At 40.2% G+C, this 16,739-nt stretch overlaps 1 protein-coding gene across 1 annotated transcript; it reads left to right on the top strand.

The window, feature by feature from the left end:
* The first annotated feature begins 3,522 nt into the window (after positions 1-3,522).
* CCDC196 (coiled-coil domain containing 196) lies at positions 3,523-16,311 on the top strand. The gene is made up of 10 exons (XM_073799920.1): positions 3,523-3,677; positions 3,782-3,934; positions 5,246-5,342; positions 6,372-6,422; positions 8,059-8,136; positions 8,339-8,422; positions 8,946-9,005; positions 9,375-9,516; positions 15,878-15,933; positions 16,118-16,311. Exons 1-10 carry the CDS (start codon positions 3,628-3,630, stop codon positions 16,235-16,237), a joined length of 891 nt encoding a protein of 296 aa, XP_073656021.1. The 5' UTR covers positions 3,523-3,627; the 3' UTR covers positions 16,238-16,311.
* The last annotated feature ends 428 nt before the right edge of the window (positions 16,312-16,739 follow it).

Genomic DNA, 16,739 nt, shown 5'->3' with positions numbered 1-16,739 from the left:
TTCTTCCATCCCAAACTCCTTAAATTCAACCCCTTCTCGATTTCCCCTCTTAGCTACCCCCTTCTTCATTTTTTTCCCTGCATCACCTGAATGAGATGATCAGCCTTTTGATAGATACTCTCACCAGTGCTCTCAGTATCCTTACTCCCTTGAACTTCTGCACATCCATTCTGCCAAGTCGCAGCTCAGAATCGAACAACCATCTGCTCTCTCTACTACTGCTTCTAGTTTGCCAAGTACTGCTGGAGAAATTGCATGACTGCTGATTCATGCCATGGCAGATCAGCAATTCCCAGATTACCTTGACCCTTAGCACTACTTGGCAATCCTTTCACTCTTGCGTGGTTGGCTTCCTTTTCCACTGCTCAAGTGCTATTCCAAACCTCAAGTTATTACTCTTCCAAAGTTTCCTACCATGCTTCCTCAATCAACAGATGACCTAAACGTCCACTTCAGGAAAAATTAGTGTTCAACTTCCTTCCTTTCCACTTCTAATGTTCATCTATATCTTCACCCTCCCTACCTCTGTCCCAGAGATAATGTAGTATGTCAATTATACCCTTTCAAAACTGGGGGGTTTGGGGTTTTTTTTGGGGGGGGTTTAAGCTCTTAAAGTCTGTGTACATTATTACAAGGCAAATATTCTTCTTAGAAGTCATATTCCAAGTCGAAGAAAGAGGCATCAGAATGTTAGGAAATTAAAGGTGCTGATTGGCTATAGAAAAGAGCACATCAGAATAGCAAGTGTTCTACTTTCAATCATTCCCAACCAAGGACAGAAGGGAAGGTGAGTTGGGATTCTGCATGTGCATTTAAAGTTTTAAAATTCTAACATAATTCTGCCAACCAAATATCACAACAAGAAATTTAAAGAGGTCATGCTTCAGTGATCAATGCCATTTTTGTCCTCTATTTGTTACCACCTGCCACGTCTGCAGTCTAAAAAGCCACAACTAATAATTAGTCCACCTTGTTCCTTCTCTTAACTGTGTGGAGTTCGCTCACACTCTTTCAATCCAAACTTTTCATGGAAAATCCTAGGGCAACCAATGTGAATTACATTATGTTTCACCTGATATGGCTATTCTAATGTAATGTCATATTATACTAGCTATCATACAAAAATTACAAGTGACATATATATGCTTTAGAAAAAGTATTTGTAGAGACTGCCTAAAGAGAAGTTTTGCTGTAGAAGATACTTTATATACCCTTAAAGTGTATATAATTTGGGGAGTTCTCTCTTTCCAAAAAAGAATACAAAATTATGAATGCCAAATGAGGTCCAGGGCCCTTTGGAAGAGGTCTGTGAAAATGAAGGGCTCTGAAGCTTAAGCTTCATTGGGATAATATAAATCAGCTTTTTTGTATTTGACCTCTTACTTAGGACATTAAACAATACCTAAACCCAAACCATTCAAAAATTCACTAAAATGTAAATACCTGACATGAGCCAAGAACTCCACATATTGTATTTCATCCTTACAACACACCTTTTAATTTACCATTCTCGTATTTATAAAAGTGGAAACTGGGACTTAGAGAATATAGTTTGCTCACAGTCAGCCCACTTCTCACAGCAAAGCTGAGATTCAAACAAAGATCCTGACAAACTAAATCTTGTGTTATTTTCACTACAATACTCTGCCTTTAAGTTTTCCCAAAAGACAAAAGGTTTAAGTCATTTTGGAGAATGCCCCTAGAAAATCCCTGAAAAGTCTCAGTTAATACTTGAAATTAACATGACAATTCACATTTGAGAACATCATTAAAAATATTGCCCTAGGGACTTCCCTGGTGGTCCAGTGGCTAAGGCTCCATGCTCCCAATGCAGGGGGCCTGGGTTCGATCCCTAGTCGGGGAGCTAGATGCCACATGCCGCAACTAAAAGATCCTGCATGCAGCAACTAAAAGATCCCGCATGTCACAACTAAAGATCCTGCGCGCTGCAACGAAGATCCTGAAACTAGGACCCAGTGCAGCCAAATAAATAAATTTTTTTTTTAAAAAAATATTGTCCTAAAACTGTGTGTAAAGAGCATAAAAGGGAATCCCCTAGCAGTCCAGTGGTTAGGACTCCATCATGCTTTCACTGCATGGGCCCAAGTTTGATCCCTGGTCAGGGAACTAAGATCCCACAATCCATGCAGCGTGGTCAAAAAAAAAAAAAAAAAAGAACATAAAGAAACAAATGTATAACTCTTACAGTTATCTTCTGATCACTAAGTGAATAGTTGAAGATGGGAGATTTTGGGGTCTAGGAGAAACGTGATTCTAATAAGGAGAGGAAAATGGAGGCAAAATCAGAATCTGGAGGTAAGTCTAGAATTACAGCCTCCCAAGAAGGAACTTGGCTATGAAATGACATACTGATGGTATGATCTTTTACAAATTATATCTTCTTGTTTCATGTCTGATATAATTCTACCTTGCCATTGTGATATATCACGTTTTAAAGATAGCAAAGTAGGGGCTTCCCTGGTGGCACAGTGGTTAAGAATCCACCTGCCAACGCAGGGGACACAGGTTTGAGCGCTGGTCTGGGAAGATCCCACATGCTGTGGAGCAACTAAGCCCGTGGGCCATAACTACTGAGCCTGCGTGCCACAACTACTTAAGCCCGCATGCTACAGCCCATGCTCCACAATAAGAGAAGCCACCGCAATAAGGAGCCCGCGTACCGCAACGAAGAGTAGCCCCCACTTGTCGCAAATGGAGAAAGCCCACGAGCAGCAACGAAGACCCAACACAGCCAAAAATAAATAAATAAATAAAAATTTTTTTAAAAGATAGGAAAGTAATGACAATTGGTTCATGTATTATATTACTCAATATTATACCCATACCTGTATTTGTCAGTTTGGCCTCTATTTTTTTTTTTCTTTTTTTGTTGTACGCGGGCCTCTCACTGTTGTGGCCTCTCCTGTTGCCGAGCACAGGCTCCAGATGCGCAGGCTCAGTGGCCACGGCCCACCGGCCCAGCCGCTCCGTGGCATGTGGGATCTTCCCGGACTGGGGCACAAACCCGTGTCCCCTGCATCGGCAGGCGGACTCTCAACCACTGCGCCACCAGGGAAGCCCTGGCCTCTATTTTTTTAAAATTGTATCCTAGAGGTATCCCCTCCTCCTCCTAAGTCTCCCAGAGGCAGATGCTTTGTCTTTACCTTTTCCTTATTCACAGAATCCAGTGCTGTGCCCTACAGATAGTAGGCATTCCATGGAGGTCAATTGCCATGGAAGATGGTGTTGATGAGTTATTTTTGACAAGCCATCATTTTCTAACACAATAGGAATTCCATAATATAGATGTGTTATGATTCTACCCTACTCAGTCAAAAACTTCAGAATAAAACTTTTGGCTTTGGTTAAAGCTAAGGCAAGAACTGCTCAGATGTAGTTAGTATTTTCAGTCAACAAGCTGTCTCTGATGTTGGAGTTATTTAAAAGACCTGTTAAATCTGTGGTCTTAGCGCCATTGTGACCTCAACCTGTAGCTAAAAATCTGTCCAATGAAACAGGAGTTTCAAGAACAGCAGCACAAAAATGATGACTTAAATGAATGGAACAAGAAGGCACATATTTTCAAGAAGACCTTTCTTATTCTTAGAGTAGAAGTTTTCCTTCAAGATGTCAAGTGCTTCAAACTCTCCGGGATCTTACTTATCTTCCAAAACAAGGTGAGTCTTTGACGGAAGATGCCAAGTGGTAACTATCCAGGAACGAAAAGAGGGTCTCTGTTATTAGCCCGGGCTGAAGGCAAATATAGTGTCTCTTCCCACAGAAGTCCAAAAATAGATGACAACTACTTGAAGGAGTTGAGTGAGGACTTAAAACTAAGGAAGCAGGAACTGCTAGAGATGCTAAAACCTCTAGAAGATAAGAACAAGCTGTTATTCCAGAAGTTGATGTCTAACTTGGAGGAAAGACAAAGAAGGTAAGTGTTCCCTTCTCAGGATTTCCTAGAAGGGGAAAGGCAAGAGAATTTTAATCCATAGGATTTAGCAATGATTATTTACATTTTTTAAAAGGTTTAGACCTTCAGCTATAGTAAATTAAAAGAATGTAACCACAAAATCAGGGTGGCAGGGAATCCTTCTTCTTTTAGTAGAATTAAATATAACTCAGCTCATCTCACAGGGCTACAGTTATTACTTTTCTTCCCAAGAAACTGTTAAGAGACTTTACTATCCTCAATCCATCATGGTCACACAGATAGCACCTCATTTGTGTTTGTGGAATCACTTTAGGATAAATGATTCTGTTCTTCCATTGCCACACAGTGAAATGGTAATCATTTCTGAGCATCAAAGTCCTCTGGATTATGGTCTGGCCTTACTAAATGTACTAGGCAGTTGAGGTCTTAACTCTTTGCTAGGGCACTCACTGTTCTTGGGATCCACCAACTTTCTTTTTCCTTTCTAGTTTCAGAGAATCTCACCTTAATGTGTCTACCTTCATTCTCTACCCTACCATAAACATTTCAGGGAGCTCAGACTTTTGGAGAGCAAAAACCAGGCAGAAAGTTGTGAGAACAAACGTCAGGCAGAAAGTTGTAGTCAAAGCACCAGCTGTTTACAACCGAGAAACTCAGCCCTCTCAGGGCAAGAGAACACAAAGGCTTGTTTCTTTGCTTATAATTAGAGAGGGAAAAGCACAAAGAACATAAGCATAAGTTAATTAATACCTTTAAAGAATATCCTCTCTTACAGTCATAGATTGGATATTCAGATTTTATCAGAAACTTCTTGATGGCCTGATTCTCTAGAGGCTACCATAAGGATATAAGTGGGTTCTCCAACTAACTCAAATGTTTTTATGTGGAGAAGTAAAGTAGGGGAGATGAACAGAGATGGGGGTAGGGAATAATTCTGAGATTTATCCTTAAGACAAGAGGTTCTTCAACCTCCTTCTTCACAGAGGCAAAAAAAGTCCCCTTCTACCCCAAAAGTCATATAACAAAACTTTCTTCTGAAGGGGTGGAGAGGAGTCTCACTAGCTGTTGGACACCTAAGTTCTGAGCCTTACAGAGCACAGAATTCGTTATAGAGCACATACCTAAGGCAAACGTCAATTAGGAATGAAATTGTCTTTTCGAGACCTTCTATGTCTAGAAGGACTTCCATAAATCTTGTGATTTCAGCCCCTATCTCCCTCTCATGGTAGAGTAGTTTCTGACTGGTCATGGAATATTAATATTTCTTTTTAGGAAGTATTATGTTTTGTGATATCTCTGTCTTCTTTCTAGTCTGCAGATCATGAGGCAGATCATGGCAGGGAAGGGGAATGGTGAATCCTCAGTCATTGAGCTCATTAAGGAAGCAGAAGAGACGAAGCAGAATCTGGTAAGAGGTTGGTGGGCACTCCAGGGAATGGCCTTCTGAACAGGGCTCTCAATTCCATTGCTGTCAGACAGAGTGCTCATCTCTAGCATTGGTGCTCCAACACTCATAGGTCCTTGATCTAGAAAAGTCCTGGGTGAACCAAAGGGAGTCAGGTGAAATGTTGGGAAGAATAAGAACTAGCTAGCAAAAATTCTATTTTTTTGACTTTTGAAAAACTTTTCATCTAAAGGTTAATGCATACAAGCATATTAACCCCTCACATTTCAGAAGAAATAGAAAATAACCAAAGTAAAAGAAAGGAAAGAGTTTGGTCTGAGAGATTCTTTCAAGATTTAAAGAAATTAACAATATAGGACTTCCTTGGTGGCACAGTGGTTAAGAATCCGCCTGCCAGTGCAGAGGACACGGGTTCAAGCCCTGGTCTGGGAAGATCCCACATGCCGCGAAACAACTAAGCCCATGCGCCACAGCTACTGAACCTGTGCTCTAGAGCCCCCGAGCCACAACTACTGAAGCCCGTGCACCCAGAGCCTGTGCTCCGCAACAAAGAGAAGCCACCACAATGAGAAGCCCGCGCACCGCAATGAAGCGTAGCCCCTGCTCTCAGCAACTAGAGAAAGCTTTTGTGCAGCAACAAAGAACCAACACAGCCAAAAATAAATAAATAAAAATATAAATAAATTTATTTAAAAAAATTAACAACATAAAGGATCTTAAAAATTAGTGGTCTAAGCCCCAAAGAAACTGCCATATGATCAGAACATCTTACGTGTTTCAAGTGTGAGAAACTCATTACTATATTGATATACCACAATTACCATAATTAAAGTTACTATTCCAAATTGTTATTATTTTTTATCATCATCATCAATCTTATCTCTCATGTTCCTGGGTTTGGGGCTAGGCCCATTTATTGCCTTCCTCTGTGGTTTACTATGCCCCTACCCCTTAGTCCCCCTATTAGTAATTTCTTCCAACTTTAATGACTAGACAAACACATATTTCTATTTGCTTTTTCCTCTCCACCAGGAAAGGAAAAACAAGATGCTTCGGAAGGAAATGGAGATGCTATGGAACAAGGTATGTGTGCCTCTAAGGATCTCTTGAAAGTATCTGTCTTACAAACCAGAATGCAAAGAAGCTTCCCTTTTTTCTGGTCTACATCCTCATTTTTTCATGTCTCTGTTTCCACCCATGCCTCATTCCAATTCATTCTCTGATCTTATTTAAAACAATCAAGTAATGTCACTCTCCTTAGGAAAACCCTTTACAGCCATTCCAGGTATAGTCTGGCTCTTGCCTACCTTTCTAGTCTCCTCTCATAGAAGTCCTCCCCTCCCACACTGGTCTCCACATGCCAAGACCTTTCCTTTCTAAAGACTTTTGCTTTTGCTTTATCCCTGGGCTTTGTAATGCTATTTTCTTATAGTTGGCTCATTCTCATCCTTCAGGTCTCCGCTTAAATGTCACCTCCTCAGGGAAGCCCTCCTTATTCACTCCACCTGAAAAAGGACATCACCCCCCACACACACCCTTCCTATTATACAATTCTGTTCATGTCTTCCGTAGCACTTTTTATAATATAAGATCACTATTTTTTAAATTTTATTGTGTTATTATTATTTTATTTGTTTATTATCTCCCTGCCCTGTTCTGGAATACATGCTTCTCCAGTATCTTGATTGCTTTGTTCATCTTGGAATCCCTAGCATGTAGCACAATGCTTGACCCATAGTAGACAATCAATAAATGTAAGTTGAATGAACGAATACCTGATTCTAATTCCCCTTTGACTTTGCAATAATCACAGCATTGTTTAATACAAAAATATTTTGCTGGGAAACCAAGCAGGGGTAGAAATTCCTTTGTGGACTAAGGCTTTGGGATCCAAGTGTTTTTTCACAAATTATGAGACCTGAATTGTCTTGTGATATAAACAGGTGTGAGTGTGATCGCTGACTGCTTTTTCCATCTCACCTTTCCACAGATAATTAGGATACTATCAAGCACTGCATCTTGTACTGAGATCTGCTCCTAGTTCTTAGTGGCAGCTACAAATCAATTCTATGAGTTGTGAGAAGTTTTAGTTTCTGAGTTCTTGAGTCTTAGTGATAGGAAATATGCCAGCATCATTCCTCTATCAAAATCCAGTTTCTCCAGAGCTCCCAAAAGACTTTGTATAAGGGATGTCCATATAGCTGAGCTTGTGATTGACTTTCCCTCCCCATACTTTTAGACAATGAGAAATAGAGAGACAAGATCGTATGCCTAGTGGTTAAGAAGACAGACTTCAGAGTCCAAGAGATCTGGTTCAGATTCCAGCTCTGTACTTTCCTAACTGAGTCACCCTAAACAAATGACTTAACCTCTCTAAGGCTCAGTTTTCTTATCTATAAAATGGAAATAAAAATAGTCCTGTGAGGATTAAATGAGAACATTTGTAATGTAGTAGAGTAAATAAGTAATGTAGTAAGTAGCTTACAGTAGTGATTGACATATAATAAAGGTTCAGTTAATAGTTTTTATTATTATAAGTTTCACTCAAAAGACCAGATGGAAGGGCTCATTCCATTCTGAACCTCCTTTGGTAGTACACTTTTCATATCAGGCCCTGAGAGTTTTCTGACTGGCAGGAACCAAAAGCCTTGACATTGGCTTTCCACTTCCCTCATGAAGTCCCAGTAATTTAAAGCTTTGCCAAAATGTCTCTCTACAGACATTCAGCACAGAAGAACTCAGTGATCAACAAAAAGCACTGCAGATAAAGAACAAAGCAGACTTACAGGACAGAAAGGCAAGTGGACTGCATGGTGCTCAGAATTTCAAAGTTGTTGATGCCACACAGATGGCAACAGCCCGTTGAGAATCAGGACTGATTAGGGTAGACAGATAGGAAGGATCTGGGCCTTAAGGGTATATTGGATTTACTGTCTGCTAAGACATTGCATTTCTTTCCTGGGACCTCCTTTTCCTTTAGCTATCTTCTTTATTCCCAGGCTCCCCAAACCCCCTCATCATCTAGGAAGACCAAGAATGAACTGGAGACATTGTATGCAGAGAAAGTGAAGGAAATAAGGAAGGTAGTATGATCTTTCTGAAAGTAGTGGCTTTTAGAGCTGATAGATTAGAAATCTTTAATGTAGCAATAATCTGCCTAAGTGTGCTCCTGAACTGATACAAAATTTTATAGGAGATCTGGTTCCCTTGGGGTATTACATCTGAGTCAGTGACACGGCAAGTTTCTGGTAAATCATGATAGCTAGAGCAAAGTGGGAAAATCTGTACCAATAATGACAACTTTGAAATAGCTATGTGATGTCAAAACACTTGTTAATTTGTTTTTGAACATTTATTTAGAGATATTATGCTTGTATCTAATCTTCCTGCAGCCAACTCATTGATAGAAAACATCCTGTTCTTTTAGCTTTTAGCTTTTGGAGAGTGGGATGTACAGGTGATGCCAATTAAGAGGACTGCAGTTGAAACCAATATATTAGTGAATCTATGACACCATAATTTTGCTATAAAGTCTTTGCAGCATATTGAGAAAACTGATTTCTGATCTCAATTTACTTTGTCACCAGAGGCTCTTTCTTCCACCAGGAAAAGCAACAGAGGAAAATGGAATGGGTCAGGTATCAGGAACAAGCTAACTTCATTCAGGTACTAAGTCTTCCAAGGCTGGACACAGGGTACAATTTCATTCATGCAATATAGAGGCTTTTAGTTTCCTAATGGTAAACCTGATCCTCTCATCTGGATTACCAATTGTCATGCTAAAAGAAATGTTTTGTGGGAAGATGGCTGAAGAGACCTATCTCCAGCTTCACCTTGAGTATAGCACTTTTTCCCTATGATCTTGATTTTGTCCTATTTGAAATGGGGGGAAAAATCACACATAATTTCTGCCCACTTTTAAAGACTGAGCATGATAGGTTCATTTTTAAACTTCTGAGTTAAAAGGATTCAGGTAATAGTGGATTTAGAGAAGTCAATACTATATGAGTAGTTTTGAAAAATGTTCTCTTATAGAATGACTTTAATGGCCAAGTGATCGAGCTGAGAATTGAAGCCTTGAAGAACTACCAGAAGCACAATGATCTTAAGTTATCACTGTACATACAGCAGAATTTTGAGCCAAAGCAAGCATTTTTTAATCTTCCTGGGTCCCGAGGTAGGTAGAGTATCATAGGTACACAATTTGAGGTTTGTTTGGTTTTACATTGGAGATCCCATTACCTGTAAAGTGATAACACAATACCTGGCACACAGTAAGTTAGTTAGCGGTGTTATAAAAAATGTTTTCACTATCATCATCATTATTATTACACTGAAACTCTTATATCAAGGTAAGGATTCCTCTAGAGGAAATAAAATTTTCCTTTGTAAAGACTGAGTAATATATTGTGTGCTTAGCATATGTAGTTGATACATAGTTGACACCTGATGAAATATTAGTTTTCTCCTCACCTCGTCCCCTTTCTTAGGAATTAGAGTAGTTTGATCTCACAAATCTTATTGGAATAGACTCTGCTACTTCAGAATAGAAGGCCAAAGAGACATCCAACAATGGTTGTGAGTTTCACCAATCCAGATATTCCTCTGGGAGTTTCACCATTTCCCCACCCCAAAGAATTTATGGCATCATTAGAGGAAATCATATAGCTTATCACAAAAAAATAAAGGAATGGTTTTCTTAGGGACAGGAAGAAAGGGCTCTTAAATTTTCATGGATCTATGAATCTGAACTCTGTAATTTAAAAAAGATGCAATAAGAGATGCAATAAGAGATCATGGCTAAGGGATGCCAATGTTTTATCAGTATTAATATGTATGTCTCTAATTTCTTCTCAATCATATTCCATAAGGTCTTGAATAACTTATAAAATCACACACAGCATGAAGATCAAATAAACAGATGACTAAATCAAGGCAAAGGGAAAATAAGTTGAAGCCAGGTAAATACATAAAAATGTGTAGTGAAATTACCATACAGTTGGTACAGGGAGGCTTCAGTCTTGGTTATGAATTTCCCCGAAAAAGAAACATGAATTTATGGTGTCCACAAAATAAAAATAAACCAAGTTCTCAGAAGAAACACAGCTTTTACTGGTACTGAAATGAGAGAGAAATTTCTCTTCCAGGTCCTCATCAGGGGAACAAGACACTCTATGTGTGTCATAGTAGCTAATGTCCTCAAAAATATTTCTAAAATAAATTCAGAATCTAAATTTCCTAGGCTGTTTCTTATCTGTTCCTTGGCACAATCTGATAAGAAATTATTGATGTGAACTTTTTTTTTTTTTTTTTTTTTGGCGGTACGCGGGCCTCTCACTGTTGTGGTCTCTCCCGTTGCGGAGCACAGGCTCCGGACGCGCAGGCTCACGGGCCCAGCCGCTCTGCGGCATGTGGGATCTTCCCGGACCAGGGCATGAACCCGTGTCCTCTGCATCAGCAGGCGGACTCTCAACCACTGCGCTACCAGGGAAGCCCCTGATGTGAACTTTTTTTAAAAGCGATGGATCAGCTCAAGATGATTTGGTCCAGGTCCATAGCACTCTGTTGGTCTGACTTCATCCATATTTAAAATTTAGAAAATCTGGATGATTGGAGGAACTACCTATCCTTCAGCCAGTGTTCCATTCATGTCTCTCTTTTAACTGTTGTTCTGATAAGATTGGAAAGCAGAAAGCTTGAGGTTTTCTTCTCCAATAAGAACCTGGAATACAACCAGAAGCAGTATAAAGTCATTAAGATGCAAATTAAAAAGATAGAGGAGGGGAGGGTTATGAGGGTGAGAGATCCACGTCTTATTTCATTTAAAATTAGTTGAAAGTCATCTCAAGGGATCCATAGAGTAAGGAGCCAAAAATCTTTTCACTCTGGATTCAAATCAAGCCAAGAAAATAAATAGTGAAAGATTCCCTTCAGCGTGATCACCGCGGAAGATATTTTTTCCCTTGCTTGCGGAACACTGAATCTCTGAACTCTGAACTAGAACAGCCCACAGATCAACATCCTCTTTTCTCTTCTCTCCTCTAATGCTTCTGGAGTATTAAGCGATAGGACTCTAAACTGTTCAGTTACCACAAGTGCACGTAGCCACAGGCATGCGTGACCCATTGCTTGCGTGTTATTGACTGTACATGCATTGAGCACTGATTGTAGACCAGTTTCATTTTCTAATACACACATATACAAAATCTCTGAGTTTGTCTGAGCCCAAGTGGATATGAAATTTAAGTCTTAGATTTTGGTTTTATTGACCTATTTATAACCTAGTGTTTAATTATTGAAAAGAAAACAAAAGAAATATTAGTTTTCTTCGTAGAGGGATTTTTAAAGTAGTTATATTAAGATATTATTACCAACAGTAATATGTGTTGTAAACGAAAAACAGATGTAGTTTTCTATAATAGAAAGTAAACATAATAAGTATACTGAGAACAAAATTTTAGTATTCTAACACAGTGCTGAACCCTAAGACCTGTTTTATCTTTATTAGGAAATGAGATCAGCAAGATGTAGAGAGTTTTAAAGAAAACCAGCACCAAACTGAAACTCTTCTCCTTGATGCCATCAAGGTGTCAAGTTTGAAAGAATCGAAAAAGGAATAATTTTCTCACTGTGATTTATAGTATTTAATGCTGTGTTCCAGCACCTCCTAAATTTATTGCAGTTGCCTCCTAAAATCATCTCACCATCAAATTTTGGGAAATAGCAATTTACTGGGAAAAGCACTGGATTTAGAGTCAGATATATGAGTTGCAGGCCTTACTCTGAGGCTAGCCATTTAGATGTCCTGGACCAGTCATTTTGTTTCAGTGTTTTTCTTTATCTAAAGCAACCATAACATATTATAGAGCATGTTGAAAACATGATTTTGTGTAACCCTCACAATGACTCTGTGGGGTAGGTATTATAGAACAAGAAACTAGTTCAGAGAAGCCAGGCTTCTGACTGCATATCCAAAGTTCACCTCCTAAAATATGCTATAAAGTGACAGTGTTCCAGTATGTGATTTCTTATGACTCTTCCACAACTAAAGGCTATGATTTGAATTCAAGCTTATCACTTGTTTAATGTATAATCCTCCCAATAAAGAATCATACCCCCAACATTAATTTGTTCAGTAACAAAAGAAATACTACTTCCAAAAGGGGTTGACAGATTTGTAATTCTTCATTTATCCCAGTAGGTGGCACCAATCACATCCAGGCCTTTAGTCCATAAACAGTGGTAATTCAGGAACCTGCAGGGAGCCATCAGTCTTCTATTGCCCTTAGGACAAAATGTGCTACATTTATGTATCAAATGAAAAAAATAAAAGATCTCTTGGTGTTTTCTGCCATGCTTTGTGACACTGAGGTGTATTACTGGCAGCCTTGATTATCCCGTATTAAATTCAGCATTCTGCTGCAAAATCTGTACCTATTATTCCACTCCGTGAACTACAGTGTCCTCCATTCCAAAAACAGCCACTGTCCCGCCCTCCACAATCCCTAATACTGTTTGTTTTTTTTCTACCACAGATAAATCAGGCGATCAGGACAAGGAATTAAAAAATCAGGCAATTGCGCAAGGTGGGGCCCTTTTGAAGTTTAAGTACTTAGTAGTGTTCCTGGATAATGTTCCTTTTCCTCTAGTTTCAAAAGAATTGAATTTCACAGATCTGTCTTAAAGGATTGAATGTAATTTTGGACACACCTTCCAGCCAATCAGGGTACAGGCCCTTCTGCTATAGGCATTTCCAAGTAGAGGGAGGGTTATCGCACTGCTCCTCGCCAAGAATTCCTCCTCCCACATCGTTTGTCCTGTGTGCTGGTTGGCTGCATTGCAGTGGTGTGATCTGTTTGGTTGGCAAAATATAATCCTGGGGCTTCCCTGGTGGCGCAGTGGTTGAGAGTCCGCCTGCCGATGCAGGGGACACGGGTTCGTGCCCCGGTCCGGGAAGATCCCACGTGCCGCGGAGCGGCTGGGCCCGTGAGCCATGGCCGCTGAGCCTGCGCGTCCGGAGCCTGTGCCCTGCAACGGGAGAGGCCACAATAGTGAGAGGCCCGCGTACCGCCAAAAAAAACCCCCAAAAACATATATATATATATATATATATATATATATATATATATATATATATATAATCCTGTGTTAATACTGACTTTGTAACACTTCAAGCAATCTCTACGTGCAAATTCCCTTGAGGCCCAGGTTGTATGTATCATTAGCCAGGTCAGTCTCATCGGTTTAGCATACTTCATCACCTAGTCTTACAGAAGAGAAAAATATTTTACATCCACGGTGAAGTCTTTCCAGAGACGGGTCACATTTGAAGGGATTTACTTCCAGACCAGTATAAAATTACAGTTTGACCCAGAGTGTACGGCAGCCCTACTCAGAATTCTGTAGAGTCAAGAGAGCAGTTCTTGGCCTTTGGCAGTCACCTATCTTAGAGCGCACAGGCACGAAGCGATCTTTAAATTCAGCTGTTTCCCATCACATCTGCGGGTATTTAAAGAAGAGGTTTATCTTCCATAATAATAGAACTGGTGATAAGACACTTGATTCTGACAGCCTTGCTCTTCTCTCCTCCCCTATCCCACCCCCAAACGCCCACCCCAACTCTTAGCATTTCCTTGAGCTCTTTTAAGAAGCTGAAGGTTGCATGTGAATATTTTGCTACACTTATAAATTCAGATGAAAGCCCAGTGCAGTGGGAAATGAATACTCTTGAGACCTTATTTATTCTATAACTCCCTCTGTTCTGAAAGCAAGTCATTCTCCCCAGCTTCAACCTTTACTTCACTTTAGTATTACTCCTCCTGATGGCTGAATACACTCCAGCAGGTGCTGCTGAAAGGAAAATAGTAGTGTTAAGCTAAAATTCTGAAAGGCAAGGGTGGAAACCCACAGCTGGCTCCAATGTGAGTCCTTGATAAATAACATTGCCCTCAAATACAGGCTTTTTCAAGCCTTGCAGCAACTTGAACCTTTTGAATGTCAGTCTTCGGTTCATGGTATTAGTAGGTCATGAAGTTAACTTTTTTTATTTTTATTTCTTTATTTTCAGTTGCATTGGGTCTTCATTGCTGCGAGCAGACTTTCTCCAGTTGCAGGGAGTGGGGGCTACACTTCATTGCGGTGCACGGGCTTCTCATTGTGGTGGCTTCTCTTGTTGTGGAGCACAGGCTCTAGGTGTGCAGGCTTCAGTAGTTGTGGCACGCGGGCTCAGTGGTTGTGGCACACGGGCATAGTTGCTCCACGGCATGTGGGATCTTCCCAGACCAGGGATCGAACCCGTGTCCCCTGCATTGGCAGGTGGATTCTTAACCACTATGCCACCAGGGAAGTCCGAAGTTAATTTCTAAACTAGCTCATTCTTTCACTTCCTATAAAACTCCACAGAAGTCCAGGGGAGAACAAAAGTCTTCTTTCCTAAATATAAATTTTGAAGGTTGAAAAAGAAGTAAACTGTACCTGTATTGATATTATGATTATTTCAGTGAGTGACAATATATTCTAAACTTTTTTGCATCACACAATCAGGAGAGCAGAAGGTTGTCTAGGATTAGGTTGTCATACTTAGCTAATAGAAAGAAGATCCCCAGTTAAGTTTGAATTGCAGGTAAACAATAAATGTTGAGTTTAAATATGTCCCAACTATTGCATGGGACATACATATACTAAAAATTATTTGGTGTTTATTGAAATTCAAATTTAACCGGGTGTCCTATATTTTAGTCTGGCAGCCCTCACCTAGGACTGACTCACCGCAAAGCCTATTTAACACCCTACAATTCTCCCTCTTTCCCTTTTTATTCTCTCCCTTTCTCTCTCAGTCTGTGCCTCTCTCTCTGCCTCCTCTTTCTCATCCCCACCCCCACCTTCATCTTTTGTTTGTTCTCCGCTGTCCACAGTTAGCCATTTTTGTGGAATGTGTGTCTGGGTTACCAGAGGGTGTGCAGATATGTGCGTGATTTATCAACTCATTTCTTCATTTAAAAGTTGTATTGGAAGCACACTTTGTAGGCTCTCAAATAAAATTGTTTTTACTTGATGTAATCTTCAAACGATTTTTTTGTCCTGTGGGATATGAGCTCTCAACAGAAAAAAAAGGTTTGCCAGGGCTTCCCTGGTGGCGCAGTGGTTGAGAGTCCGCCTGCCGATGCAGGGGACATGGGTTCGTGCCCCGGCCCGGGAAGATCCCACATGCCATGGAGCGGTTGGGCCCGTGAGCCATGGCCGCTGAGCCTGCGTGTCCGGAGCCTATGCTCTGCAACGGGAGAGGCCACAACAGTGAGAGGCCCACGTACCCTCCCCCCCCCCCCCACCAAAAAAAGGTTTGCCACTTCAACTTTAAAAACATTGTTTGATGAAGTTATTTTCTAAAACAACAATTAGAAAATCCACATCAATGCTAATACCAGAGTCAGTCCTACAATGATATGGTACTATGACGAATGCTAATAGCCTTGCAACTCAAAATAAAACTAGGTTTTTTACTCAAAGAAAGCTCTCATTTTCCTAATTTTCCCCATCAGGTACCATGGACACTGCAACTATGAGCAGAGCAACTACTGGCAAAAGTGAATCTAATGTGAAAATTACTTTGGTTTTCGAAATCATTTCAAAGGCTTGAATAGACAGTGGGTGTAGAATTTTGGAATGCATTTGTTAATATTTTTAGTATTCTAATTTAATATTTTTAGAGGATTTGCAAAATGAGTGCCAGGACACTTGGTGCTTTAGCTGTCATTTTTTTCTGTTTTTTCCTGTCTTAGAGAATTCTGGGCGCAAAGACCTACACAGAACAACAAGGAGCTAAAGGAAGTCAGTTTGATGAAGGAAGAGGGAGGCTCTTTTTTCTGAGGTCAAGGCCAGATGAAGCGCTGAAGGATTAGAAAGCTTTCACTCCCTTTGCTTTGGACAGATTTAAAGACTAGGTACAGCCATTTGTGTTCATTAAAATCTCTCAAACCTCCGTTTTAGTGCTATTTCCACTCTCTCTCCCCTCCACAATGAGTGGAAATGCTAGTTAGATGCTTGGCCTTAAGCATGTCAGGAATTTAGTCATTTAGGGATTGTAAACAGCCTCTGATTATTTTGATAGCTTTTGATTTTTGAAATGACTAGATTCAAACCACACTGTATGTTGTTAACAAGTCCATAAAAATCTGTTCTCTCCACCTCTGAAGTGTTTAGTTCTGGGCAGATCCTCCACTAGCAAATGAGCAAAAGTAGTTACAAAATAAGGAAATAATACTCCATAGACTCCTCTACTCTTTCACCCACCACACCCATCTGCACTGTTGATACTGCCTCCTAGTTATCTATTCCATGAATATCTTCTGCCTTCCCAGTGCCACTGTTTTAGTTCAGGCTCTCTTTCCTGCCTGGATTACC

Source organism: Tursiops truncatus, chromosome 2, assembly GCF_011762595.2.
Source record: "Tursiops truncatus isolate mTurTru1 chromosome 2, mTurTru1.mat.Y, whole genome shotgun sequence".
In the NCBI taxonomy this organism is placed as follows: domain Eukaryota; kingdom Metazoa; phylum Chordata; class Mammalia; order Artiodactyla; family Delphinidae; genus Tursiops; species Tursiops truncatus.
The sequence above is the reverse complement of the archived record's forward strand: the minus strand, read 5'-3'. Positions and strand labels throughout refer to the sequence as shown.